General features: G+C 39.2%; 1 protein-coding gene across 1 annotated transcript in view; it reads right to left on the reverse strand.

The window, feature by feature from the left end:
- The window catches only part of LOC112124179 (bromodomain testis-specific protein-like), a 44,242-nt gene that overhangs the window by 19,188 nt on the left and 10,787 nt on the right, over nucleotides 1-14,267 (reverse strand). Inside the window, exons 5-11 of the mRNA XM_026655632.1 lie at nucleotides 13,537-13,896; nucleotides 12,030-12,158; nucleotides 11,572-11,760; nucleotides 8,713-8,897; nucleotides 8,352-8,641; nucleotides 8,136-8,249; nucleotides 977-1,117 (exon numbers count right to left, since the gene is read on the reverse strand). Of these exons, the coding sequence (XP_026511417.1) occupies nucleotides 977-1,117; nucleotides 8,136-8,249; nucleotides 8,352-8,641; nucleotides 8,713-8,897; nucleotides 11,572-11,760; nucleotides 12,030-12,158; nucleotides 13,537-13,896 (1,408 nt within the window). The remainder of the gene's footprint in view (nucleotides 1-976; nucleotides 1,118-8,135; nucleotides 8,250-8,351; nucleotides 8,642-8,712; nucleotides 8,898-11,571; nucleotides 11,761-12,029; nucleotides 12,159-13,536; nucleotides 13,897-14,267) is intronic.

The following is a 14,267-nucleotide window of genomic DNA, read 5'->3' on the forward strand; positions in this document are numbered from 1 at the left end:
ACCCTGGAAAAATGAGCTAGGTTAATGACCACTTAAACCCTCTTCTATACTAGATGCTAAAACACATTATTGGGAAAAAGATTACACTGGGAAAATAACATTTTTTTCCCCCGACATGTAAACAGGGCCTAAATATTGAGCTATACTTTAATTAGAGTTTGAAACAGCCCCACTATATACATTTATATTGAACAGTTTGAAAAAGTTCAAAGGAATAATACACGATACTAAGTCTCATTCCTCTCCTCCCACACAGATATGCACCTCATGCATACAGTAGTCAAAGACACTCACAATCTTTCAGCAATCTGGGATTGTTTTCAATCCAGACTGCACTGCAAATTGCATTTCAGAACGGAACACTGTAAAAACAATTTCAATTAACTCTAACTTTGTTTTTTTGGGAAAATATCAGTTTGAAGTATGATCATTAGAAATGCTATTGGTAAGAGTTTTGGTACTACACTTGCCCTCATCCCTCCCCAACAATTTATTTTTCTATTTCTTAAAAAGAGTTTTGCTGCTAGGTTGTAGGCCTACACACAAACAAAATATTTCTATAGTCATCCCATTATAGTAATCATGTTGTTACAAACATTTAGGCAACACAGTTTTTAGACAACTTTGAATTAGATGAAAGTATGCTTTTAAAAGAAGAGCTTAATACTTTTAAGTAACCTAGCATATAGTTTATGACACGCTCCAGTACAGACACTTACATTTTGCTACTAGAAGTTTTCATTCCCAATTTCAGTTTGCCACTAAAAAAAAAAAAAAGTACTTTTCTAGAGAAGTTTTATCTGTAAAAAGAGTTTCAGTATTTCTACTTCATAGCATTTGACTAGACTATGGCACCCTGGAACATATAGCAACTCCGTAGGCCTAGAAGTATGCAAACTGAAGCTTCTTTTGTAAATTCTGAAGCATCAGGTCCTGTATATCAAGAGGCAGATGCTATACAATGAGGTTATCTGACCTGATTCAGAGTCATTGGTATCTGAAGAGCTAGAATCACTGCTAGTGCTGCTGCTGCTAGAGTCTGAGGAGGAGCTGCTGCTGCTACTCTCACTCAATCGCCTTGGTCCACCAATAATCTTTGGTATAGTGTTATTTTCAGCTGCAAGATAAGAAAAGGAAGTTAAAAGTACATATAGCACTGAAAGTCTTATGAATATATATGTTAAGTAGGGCTGTGAAGTGAAAAAAATTAATCATGGTTAATCGCACTGTTGATAATAGAATACCATTTATTTAAATATTTTTGGATGTTTTCTACATTTTCAAATATTGATTTCAATTACAACAGAATACAAAGTGTACAGTGCTCACTTTATATTTATTTTGATTAAAAGTATTTGCACTATAAAAAACAAGAAATAATATCTTGCAATTCACTTATTACAAGTACTGTAGTGCAATCTCTATCATGAAAGTTGAATTTACAAATGTAGAATTATGTACAAAATAAACTTCATTCAAAAATAAAACAATGTAAAATTTGAGATCCCACAAGTCCACTCAGTCCTACTTCTTGTTCAGCCAATTGCTCAGACAAAAAATTTGTTTACATTTGCAGGAGATAATGTTGCCTGCTTCTTGTTTACAATGTCACAGGACAGTGAGAACAGGCATTCATGGCACTGTCATAGCCAGTGTCGCAAGATATTTACGTACCAGATGTGCTAAAGATTCATATGCCCCTTCATGCTTCAACCACCATTCCAGGGCACATGCATCCATGCTGATGATGGGTTCTACTCAATAACAATCCAAAGCAGTGCAGACCGACACATGGTCATTTTCATTATCTGAGTCAGATGCCACCAGCAGAAGGTGGATTTTCTTTTTTGGGGGTTGGGGTTCTGTAGTTACCGCATCGGAGTGTTGCTCTTTTAAGACTTCTGACAGCATGTTCCACACCCCGTCCCGATCAGATTTTGGAAGGCAGTTCAGATTCTTAAATCTTGGGTCAAGTGCTGTAGCTATCTTTAGAAATCTCACATTGGTACCTTCTTTGCGTTCTGTCAAATCTGAAGTGAAAGTGTTCTTAAAATGAACCACTTGTGCTGGGTCATCATCCGAGACGGCTATAACATGAAATGTATGGCAGAAAGTGGGTAAAACAGAGCAAGGGACATTGAACTCCTTGGGGGGGAATTGTATCACAAATTTAATTAATGCATTATTTTTTTTAACAAGCGTCAGCAGCATGTCTTATGGAATGGTGGCCAAAGCACAAAGAGGCAAACGAATGTTTAGCATATCTGGCACGTAAATACTTTTGAAGCTAGCATTGCAAGGTAGGAGCATTGCCAGCAGATCGAGGGAAGTGATTATTCCCCTCTGTTCGGCACTGGTGAGGCCACATCGGGAGTATTGTGTCCAGTTTTGGGCCCCCCACTACAGAAAGGATCTGGACAAATTGGAGAGAGTACATCGGAGGGCAACAAAAATGATTAGGGGGCTGGGGCACATGACTTATGAGGAAAGGCTGGGGGAACTGGACTTATTTAGTCTGCAGAAGAGGAAGAGTGAGGGGGGGATTTGATAGCAGCCTTCAACTACCTGAAGGGGGGTTCCAAAGAGGATGGATCTAGACTGTTCTCAGTGGTACCAGATGACAGAACAAGGAGTAATGGTGTCAAGTTGCAGTGGGGGAGGTCTAGGTTGGATATTAGGAAAAACTATTTCATTAGGAGGGTGATGAAGCACTGGAATGGGTTACCTAGGGAGGTGGTGGAATCTCCAACCTTAGAGGTTTTTAAGGCCCGCCTTGACATAGCCCTGGTTGGTATAATTTAGTTGGGGTTGGTCCTGCTTTGAGCAGGGGCTTGGACTAGATGACCTCCTGAGGTCTCTTCCAACTCTAATCTTCTATGATTCTAAGAAGAGGACCGCATTATCTCCTATAAATGTAAACAAAACTTGTTTGTCTTAGCGCTTGGCTGAACGAGGAAGACTGAGTAGACTTGTAGGCTCTGAAGTTTTATATTGTTTTGTTTTTGTACACTTTTTGATTTCATTTACAACACAGAATACAATATATATGAAAGTGTAGAAAAACATGCAAAATATTTAATAAATTTCAATTGGTATTCTATTTTTTAAACTGCAATTAAAATTGCGATTAATCATGATTAACTAAAAAAAAAGAATTGAGAGAGTCAACTGTGATTAATTGACAGCCCTAGCGTTAAGATTAATAAAGCCACACTCAGATGCGCTCCATCTGAGTGACTGCCAAGACTACCTTTGCTAAATCTCTGTCCACTATTCACAAGGACGACAACATGTACCTGCCATTGTTTGGGTGCACGCTGGCCTGTTGGAGTCTAACTTAGTCCTTTTTAATACCAAAAGAGATTTTTGCTACCCTAAAGAAAAGATAAACAATTTAACTCAGTGGAGATTAAGATTTGGAGAGAGTTCCACAACAGTCCTTGTTTTTGCAGGCTAAAGCTCCAGAATAGCTAACTTAAGAAGAAAGTCTCTAAGGTGCCACAAGGACTCCTCGTTCTAACAAATTTATTTGGGCATAAGCTTTCGTGGGCTAGAACCCACTTCATCAGATGCATGGAGTGGAAAATACGGGAGCAGGTATAAATATATGAAATATAAATATATGAAAGGATGGGGGTTGCTTTACCAAGTGTGAGGTCAGTCTAACGAGATAAATCAATTAACAGCGGGATACCAAGGGAGGAAAAATAACTTTTGAAGTGATAAGAGTGTGGCCCATTACAGACAGTTGACAAGAAGAAAGCTGCAACTAACTGTTAGATATGGGACCATTAGTACCAGTTTTGGGGAGATAAATATGCCTACGTACATAAGATACCACAAACAAAAGCATGAAGATGCCCTGAAGATAGATGTGAGAGATGTACATTTCTATTATGGAGATTATTGCACCTCTCTCTGAAGCATTTGGTACTGGTGCCAGAAACCGAATACTGGATTAGACGGACCACTGATCCAGTTTGGTATGGCAATTCAGATGTTCCTAAATGTGTAATAGTGGCAGTTCCTGGTCAGAAAGCACATCAAGATGCAGAATAAAATAGCCAGCCACGCAAACAGTTCCACTTCAGATATTTGTTCTTTCTTCCACAAGTCTATGCAGAAAGCATGTCTAAAAATATTGAAGTGTTGCTAAAAATACATTAGTTGGAACAGAATTGACAACTCTTTATCCTCCCTCCCCTCTCCCCCCCAAAAAACCCCAAACCAAACTGTAACCTAATTCAGTTTTTTCCTCCACCCTTAACTCAGGAATTAAAATGGAAGTATTTTGCACTTTCTAAAGTGAATGCAGATAGGATTTTCTCCCTGTCCCAGGAAACAGTAAAGGACCATTAAAGTAAATTTTCTATCAGGTATTTCATGGTTCCTCCTCCTCCCCCTGAGTTCAGTAGCATTTTTCCAAAATGCAGGATTCAGAGCATGGATTGATTTTCTACTGTAGCCACCCAATGTGAAGTCTTTCCCTACAGAATCCAGGGGAATCAAGATTTAGATTGAACTTGAGAACTAAGTGAAGTCAAGCCTCAGTTCTTATTCTACCACTCTCTTTAATTGCTCCCATGCTCAGTAAATCTATCTTGTTTGTCTTCCCCTGTTGGAGACAAGGCCCCAGACTTTCCAGTTTAGTGTCCAATGCAGAGAAAATGAGCTATATAGAGCTTCAGTTGTGATATTTGTCTATTGTGTGGGACTTATAGTTTGCAATGCAAGCAGCATACAAAAGGAATGTTAAATGGGAAGATGGTGCATTTTACATTATCTAAAATCAGGGTCTGGGGCTGTAGAAGCATAACTGTGTATACTGATTTTTTTGCTTCTGTTGTAACTGACTTTCTAGAAGAGTCTGATAGTAAGGATTGAGTCACTATGAGCAACAGTAGGCACACATTACTCACCCTGTACCACTTCTGGGGCAGGAGTGTTTTTATAATTTCTCCACCATCCCAAGTTGGCTATACCGTCATGGTTTACCTACCCTTATAAGAGATCCATCTCAAGGTGAGCCAGGAGAGAGAATCTACTGGACTAGAACAGGCATCATCTCTGGCTCCACTGGAAAATGTAGGCCTGATAATGTGTGCATAGAAGGTGCTGAAGACTAGGGTATAGGCTTGGTGTCAATCCATATGGTGTAGAAGTTCCACATTGATTATGCTAGGATAATGCCTCAAAACTGTAAAGAAGCAGTGCTATCTTTGTCACACTACTATAAAAACCATCAGTAAAAGTTGCTAGATCTATCCAGGGCCACCCCCCCCCCCCCCATCTGAAGTCATTGGAAGCTCTAGTAGTTCTGAGCAAGGAAGAGCCGAGCAAGTTTCTTGACTCACGCCTTGAAGTGCACTTTACTGGATAGTTAGGGGTCTCATCTTAAGAGCAGAACTTCAATAGAGTTTTACCCCAATGTGCCAAGGTAGCAGACGCCTGAATTAGGGCTGTCGATTAATCGCAGTTAACTCATGCTATTAACTCAAAAAAATTAATTGTGATTAATGAGTTTTAATCATACTGTTCAACAATAGAATACCAATTGAAATTTATTAAATATTTTGGAAGTTTTTCTACATTAATATGTACTGTATTGTGTTGTAATTGAAATCAAATCTACATTATTTTTATTACAAATATTTGCACTGTAAAAGTGATAAAAAAGTATTTTTTAGGGCTGTCAAGCGATTAAAAAAATTAATCATGATTAATCACACTGCTAAACAGAATACCATTTAATTTTTTTGATGTTTTCTACAATGTCAAATTTTAGAGCCTACAAGTCCACTCAGTTCTACTTCTTTTTCAGCTAATCGCTCAGACAAAAATGTTTGTTTACATTTGCAGAAGATAATGCTGTCTGCTTCTCATTTACAATGGCACTCGAAAGGGAGAACAGACGTTTGCCACAAGGTATTTACATGCCAGATGCGTTAAAGATTATGTCCCTTGCTGCTTCAACCACCATTCCAGAGGACATGCGTCCATGCTGACGATGGGTTCTGGTCAATAATGATCTAAAGCAGTGCGGACCGCTGCATGTTCATTTTCATAATCTGAATCAGATGCCACTTGCAGAAGGTTGCTTTTCTTTTTTGGTGGTTAGGGTTCTGTAGTTTCCGCATCTGAGCGTTGCTCTTTTAAGACTTCTGAAGACATGCTCCACACCTCATCCTTCTTAGATTTTGGAAGGCACTTCAGATTCTTAAAACTTGGGTCCAGTGCTGTAGCTATTTTTAGAAATCTCACATTGGTGTCTTCTTTGTGTTTTGTCAAATGTGCAGTGAAAGTGTTCTTAAAAAGGAACTACATGTGCTGGGTCATCAACCGAGACTGCTATAACATGAAATATATGGCAGAATGAGAGTAAACAGAGCAGGAGACATACAGTTCTCCCCCAAGGGGTACAGTCACAAATTTAATTAACCCACTATTTTTTTAAACAAGCGTCATCAGCATGGAAACATGTCCTCTGGAACTATGGCCGATGCATGAAGAGGCATATGAATCTTTAGCGCATCTGGCACGTAAATATCTTGTGACGCCAGCTACAACAGTGCCATGCAAATGCCTGTTCTCACTTTCAGGTGATGCAAGAAAGAAGTGGGCAGCATTACCTCCTGTAAATGTAAACAAACTTGTTTCTCTTAGCGATTGGCTGAACAAGAAGTAGGACTGAGTGAACTTGCAGGCTCTAAGATTTTAGATAGTTTTATTTTTGAAGGCAGTTTTTTTGCACATAATTCTACATTTGTAAGTTAAACTTTCGTGATAAAAAGATTGCACTACAGTACTTGTATTAGGTGAATTGAAAAATAATATTTCTTTTTTTACAGTGCAAATACTTGTGAATCAAAAATAAAATGAGCACTGTACACTTTGTATTCTGTGTTGTAATTGAAATCAATATTTGAAAATGTAGGAAACATCCAAAAATATTTAAATAAATGGTATTCTATTATTGTTGAATCGCGCAATTAATCGTGATTAATTTTTTTAATCGCTTGACAGCCCTAGCCTGGTCACATCCTTCATAACTGACATAGCTTAGTACTTTGAAGGGATCAGAGCACAACTCCAACAGAATCCAGCAGTGGGAGTTGGAGAGGCTGGCATTGATGCAGATTCTTAGGTTTGGTCTATACTACCAACTTAGTAGTCCACACCCCTGGCTGACGTAGTTACACTGACCTAACTCTCGGCCTAGACAATGCTATGTCAATGGGAGGGCTTCTCCCATCGACATACTCCACCTCCCCAAGAGGCAATAACTAACTAGACCAACTGGAGAAGCTCTCCCGTCAGTGTAGGTAGGGTCTTCACAAAGCACTACAGTGGTGGTGCTGCAGTGCTGTAATTGTAGACGAGCCCTTACCCAAACAATGACCCCTGACCAATGCATTCCAGAAGTATTAGACCCTCCGTGCTGAATTACTGTTGAATTTAATCTGTTGACACTAGAGTTCAAGAGAGCCTTATGTCACTCTCCCTGGACCCCACTGCTCCGAGACTGGTGGGTGCAACCAGTGACCAAGAAAATTTCTTATGGACCATTTTTAACTACACACTTTTTGCAGGCACTTGGCTGTGTCTTTACCATCTGAAAGAAGAGATGAAGGAGATGGAAAAGAACCAATTCAGTATGCACACCACCACACCAGAATAGGATTTGAAAAAGAGGAACATGGTTAAGTGAAACTTTTTCTGAAGCATTTGCTATTAGCCATTGTCAGATGCAGGATGCCACACAAAATATAGACCTTTGCTTTGGTGCAACTGGCAATTCCTATGGTCTACCTGGCACCCCACATTGCTTGAGAGATGCTAACCCCATGAGGCACAAGATAGCTTTTGTTAATATTTTTAGAAAATGTTACAGAAAAGGTTCTATAACAGATAAAGTCTGGGACAGAAGGAAAAAAATAGTTGACCAACTAAATTGCTGTTGTGGTGTAATTGAGGCAATATAGGAGAGATCTCCCACTCTTGCAGGTTAGAAAAGTGACGGCTGGCAACTTTTAGTGCTTCTAATATTCTAAAAGGAAGAAATCCCACCAGAGTACAGACCTCAGGAGGAAATCTCATTATAAAGAACAGAGCAATACAACTAATGGTCACATTACATTTGGTGTTTTGCTTTTTAGGGTTTAACTGCCCATTGACATCCAGCAGCCTCTTTTCCAACTCTCGTTTTTTCTCAGAATTAAGTTCTTCTTTTGACTTCTCTGGTTTCTTAGCTGTATATGAAATAAAGAGAGACATTAAGAGCTACATCCAAACCCAAAATAGATTCTGGCTAAACATATTGTGTAGAGTTTATCCATGATATATACACACACCATGTTTTCTTGGTCTTTTCCTTAAACAAGCCATCACGTATTTCTCTAGTTCTCTAAGTGTCGATGCTTTTAAAGTTTCAAAGTCTATTTCTATCTCATCAGGATTAGAGTTTCTCAGTGAAGGCTCTCTTGACTGTATTATATATACTACTTTTCCAAGCTTATCTCCAGGAAGTTTATTTATGTCCAAACTCAACTGCCTTTTTTCATCATAATTCATAGGCTTGGCACTATCCTCATCTTCTGATTTACGTGCCAATGAGACTTGCTGCTTTGTTTTCTTTGACTGACTGCAAGAGAGAAAGTTTGCCGCATTGAGAGCAATTTAAAATAATGTCACCCACACAACCCTCACACTTACATATTTAAAGACAGTTTTTTCTTCAATTTCTTTTTTTGCTTTAGCTTTTTCTTCTTTTGATTCACATATTTGTGTTTGGATTTTTCTTTGCCTCTTTTCCCCTTTTTAGACTTTCCTTTTTTCTTCCTCAGCTTGGGCAAGGAGGTTTTGGCCAAAGCCCGCAACTGCTGATGAACAGCTTTAAGCTGTCAAAGAAAAGAAGGAAAGAAACTAAGCATCTTGATAGTCATTACAGGAAAAATATTGGGGGAAGGAGAAACTGGTCCTGAAGGCCATGGAAGAGTTTTGGCAGCCGGGCAGGGATGGAGAGGGTGTTTACTCAGTGGTGTAACAAGATTTTGGAAGGTAGAACAAACAGGATGAGGGGAGCTTTGGAAAATGGGGGCTTGCATTAAGAGGGAGACCATTTGTAGCAGGTACATGTGCACATGAGGGTTGTCTCTTACCATCCTCCTCCCAAAAATAAAAAAAAAAAAAAAAAAATCTGTCTTCCTGCAGGAACATCCCAAAGCTCCTCTTTAGCATGAGAAACTTGGGGCTCAAGTGTCTCAGTGCACCACTTGCCCACCTCCTATGAGGTGGTTCTGTGCAAGGTAGTCTAGAGAGGATGGGGGGCAGAGTCTTCACATAATAAGTCCAAGCTATTTTGGAAGTCTTGTCATCTGGCAGACAATTATACTGAAACCAAGATAAAGTGCTGGCTTCAACATAATCAGCTGGAACTATACAACACCTACAGAGACAACATTCATGTTTTGTCCAAGTTAAAAAAAAGAGAGGACCAGTTTACATTGCATAGGTATTAAAAAAGAGGAAAGGATGGATAACTCGTCCAACTGAGACACATTAGCTGGATAGTTCACTGCAGAACAGTTAAGCAGAAGTAAGGGTGATAATCAATGAATCCCCCGGCCCTCAGCAAAATGGAGAAGAACACACATCTTGATACTGTTTGAGTAGTCATTTTTTCCCCAATTAAGTAGCTCAGCACACTGAAATTTAGAGCTAAAACCCATCCATCTTTCATTAGATTTTGTAGCACTTCTCTGGACTTTAGCCAGAATTTGTGCATCTTGACAGAGATGCAAAAAGACCAGTAATTGTCCTGATGGAATCTCACAGTGGCTATGCTCATTAAAATTCAATAAATTATATTTTTAAGAGAGTAAGATGATACTAAGATTGCAGTCCCTTTATGAAGGCTATCAACACTGTAAACTGACAGAAAATAGAGGAGCTGTAGAAGTTCCAATTTGAATTTTGTTAAGAGTTTAAGTTTCAGTGGTGCAATTAAATTTATAAGCAACTTATCACTGATGCTTTCTTGCCTGCAGGGAGACTGATAACGTAGTAGCCTTGTTCATTCTTAGGATTTGGAGGTTGTGGATGAGAGAGTCTGCATGCAGCCTCCTCTTAAATTAGGAGTTGAAAACGGTGTCATAGATTAATTACATTCCCTTAGATTTGCAATAAATTTTTAGATTTGACCTATGATCTTTACAGTATGCCAGAATAATTCCTACTGATATTGTTCCTCAGACAGGCATATCCAGCAGGGATCAGTAGAAACGTCACAATCTTGTTTACAATAGTCTAATGTAGCCTAGTATCTTATTGACCTGCTTTCCACAGAACTTGAAGATATTCATGATAGTTTTAGAACCACTCAAAATTCAAAGACAAAACAAACAAAGAATTAGATTGCTCATCGGATTGAAAACCTGAAGGAGTTTCATTATGATGTTAGGCATTTAAGAGTCCAGGTCAGCATGCCTGAAAGTAGTTAACCTAGGATGGGGATAATTTATGAAGTGAAGTAGCTTTAAGAGAGAGTCTAAAGGCATAAAGGCAGCAAGGATATCCATGAAAGAAAAAGTCCTGGGAAGGACACAAAAGGAAGGGGTAGTTGAATAGCCAGAGGCTAGAACCATAGCTCAGTAGGATTTGGAGTAAGCAAAAGAGCTTAAGGGCAGGTCTACACTACAGAGTTAAGTCGACCCTGCGGCCGCCCTAGCTCACCTCCGCTGCTGCTGCCTGGGAGGGAGGGGGAGATCCCGAGCGGCAGATCCCGAGCGGCCGCGGCGCGCGAAACAGTTGTTTCGCGCGCCGCTGCTCCCCCTCCCTCCCAGGCTTGAGAGCCTGCGGGGAGGAGGCAGGGCTGGGGATTTGGGGAAGGGGCGGAGTTGAGGCGGGGCCGGGGGGTGGGGTAATTTAAAAACGGGGGGGGGGGGGGTATTTTTTTTTCTTTGGGCGGCAAAAATCCTAGAGCCAGCCCTGAGCACCACCAACGGGACTTTTAATGGCCCAGTCGGTGGCGCTGACCAGAGCCACCGCGACCCAGTGCCTTCCATTCTGTGACCCAGTGCAGGGTCGTGACCCACAGTTTGAAAACCACTGCCCTAAGTGACTTGTCTTGATGCTAACTGGCTCCCTCTTCAACTGCTTGAGAGGTGCAAAGAGCCCAATGTGATTAGGGCTTCAGAACAAGGCAATACCAACTGGATTTAGGCACTTTTGGAATTTTAATCCAATGCATTTAAAAAGACAGGTAGCAGATATCCTATTCATCATCATCATCATCATCATCAACATCTGCCTACTGAAGGCTCTGAAGCTAGTATGTAAAAAGTTAAGCCTGCTGTTAGAGAACCTGCCATCTCCCACAAAGTAACCACAGCACAATGTGCTACCACATAAGAAAATAATTCTGCACCACCCCAAATGCACACTTTTGTACATACATTTAAAAAAACTGTTTACAGACAGCTTATGGTTCTAGACCTTCGAATGGATACACGTGAACGAGAGCCACCACAGGCTACAATCGTCGTGCACTTTGTACAGAGCATTGTTGCTTACTTGCTCTTGAAGCTTTGCAAGGCGCCGTGTTCTTTCCTCTTCTGAATCTTCAGATGATCTTTCTTCAGAGGAGTCATCACTGCTGCTTTCACTAGAAAAAGCACTTGCTATTTCTGTTTTGGGCAGTGACGGTGGTATACTTGCAACAGGTTCATCTGGAATTTTGGCAAATTGCATCTCAAAGATATCCTAAAATATAAATAAATAAATAAAAATGTTGGGACCTCTTCATAGGAGAGTATATCATCTTTACTGATCTCTTTATATTGGTCTAGATGTCCTAGAATGGTCACAGGTCACCTAGCACCCAATGATTTCTCCTTTCTCTCAGAAGAGAATTCTCCAAGACTAATTACCAGAACACCTCCACAGTGGGAACCTTAGGTGGTCCAGAATTTGTTAGTGTCTAAGGTGCCACAAGGACTCCTCACAGTTTCATTTATTAAGTGATAACCCACCTGCAGTTTTCTTGCCATAGCAACCACTTCATGGTCTGGAGAGTTGTATTTGTAGCAATTCATAAACATTAATCGAATATCTGCAGCAAACTCTTGTGTATCTTTATATTCATAGTTATCCATTTTCTTCTATGAGGAAACAATAATGAAGTTGCATTTTAGACGATCTAAAGTTTAAGATACAGACTATGTATCTGGGACTTAACGCCAAATGTAAAAGTCAAGGAAGATTGATACTTCCAGCATCAGAATAAATCTGGTGCAGTAGGGTTACCATACTGCAGAAGCTCCAAAACCACCATTTAAAATAAATAAATAAATCGCAGCCACCACACAACCTCATACACCACCTAGCCTCTTCTGACTTAGAATATTCTGTTGCAAATATTAACTGTCAGCAATATAACTTTATTGAATTAAAGCTATGATACTAACAAGTTTTGAATAACTAAACTTTCTGCTATAGTACCAAAAATCTTTAGCTAATGTTCAGTTATAGATTATAAGGAATCCGCATTTATTCTGCATGTGTCCTGTCTTTAATTTGTATTGTAAGTCACGTAGATGACTGAAATACTCTGTAAATAAATCCAGGCCAAGGTTTTTCAATAAATAAAAATAAATATGGGCACTTAGAGTTGGGTTCCCAGACCCTAATTTAGCTACCTAAATAAGTGGCCTAATTTTCAGAAGAACTGAGTACCTGACCACTCCATTGAAGTCAGTGGGAGCCATTAAGTTCTCAACTCTTCTGAAACTTAGGCCACTTATTTAGGTAGCTAAATCAGGGTCTGGGAACCCAACTTTAGAAATCAACATTTTATAAAAATAGGTATCCATTTTTTCAGTCATTGACTACACTGTCTAAAGGACTTATTTTGTTTCTTATAAATGGGGACAAACATGACAAAGTTTGAATTATCTCCCTACCACTTAAGATGGGGGAGCAGTTAAGTTTAAGACAAAACAGGGAGCTTACACAGTTGAGACATCTGGGTGTCTGAGGTTTCAGATTGCATCATGAGAGTGAGCCTTGAAGGGCTAGAGTGATGCTTAAGTACTGGGAAAGCGATAGAGACTATCGCCTGTTTTTATATATGCTGACAGTAGTCATTTATAAAGTGACCCAAAAGGTACTTTGACATGTGCCCTGATGGGTTTATACAGATAGGCTAGAGACTTGGAAAGCTTGCACCACCACCAGACGTTTGCTTGAGTGAAAAGTCTTAACTGTAATTTAAGCCCTTTTACTAATTTTTAAGCTCAGTTCACCCTACAAGTAAGGAAACTAATTACTTTACCAGTTAATCAACAACATGAAATAAATAACCATAAGACACTATGTACAGCAAGTTATGTAGTCTTTGTGCCTCAGTTTACTTTCCTTAAAGAACCAAGTCTTCATGACATTTTCAGATTCAATTTAAAAGGTATATTTAATTTAGGACCATAAATCCCCTACACACGAGAATAAACCAGAGTTGTGAATCTAGCCAAAACCCCTTACCTTAATAGTTCCAAGGTCTATAGGGCATTTCATGGTATCATGGTGGTCATTGAGCCCCAAAGCTGTAATGTCTACAGGTTTATAGAAAGGCCAAGCATATGATGCATGTTTCTTTGCAAACATTTCTTTAAGGATCTCACTACAATGCTTTAGTTGTTCTGATAATTGAACATTTTTGACAACTTCAAGTGGCTGTTGAGAATCTGGCAAGTCTTTCTTTAGATAACTGTCTGGTACACTACATTCACTTTCTCCTCTACATATTTTAGCAATTTTTGGTTCATTAAGTGCTGGAGAAGATTCACAGCTTGCTGTGGATATTGTAGTAGTATCAGCCTTTCTTTTCACACCCTTTTTAACCTAGAAAACAAAAGTTTACATAGAATATTTCAAGTAACTAGAATGGCACAATTCCACGATAAATAGCAAAAGAGAAACTTTTTTTGTTTAGTTTTTTTTTTTTTTTAGACAAAAGCTTCTGTATTTTTTCTCCACAACTGTTAAATATAAAATTGTAGAAACAAGTTCAAGACCTACATTTTCAGCAAAGTGTTACAATCTAGCATCAGGTGTAAGGCTTTCTTCTTTAGAGTTGGAAGAAAAGTGTACTACAGTTTTATTTATTTTGCGGTCATTTAAATAGGGTGAAATCTCAAAAAAGTTACTAGATTATGAAGTTGACATAAGAACAGCCACCAGCAAATACAAATATTCCTGCACTCCAGTATTTG

This window comes from Terrapene carolina, unplaced genomic scaffold (assembly GCF_002925995.2).
Source record: "Terrapene carolina triunguis isolate 2854851 unplaced genomic scaffold, T_m_triunguis-2.0 Scaffold210, whole genome shotgun sequence".
In the NCBI taxonomy this organism is placed as follows: domain Eukaryota; kingdom Metazoa; phylum Chordata; order Testudines; family Emydidae; genus Terrapene; species Terrapene triunguis.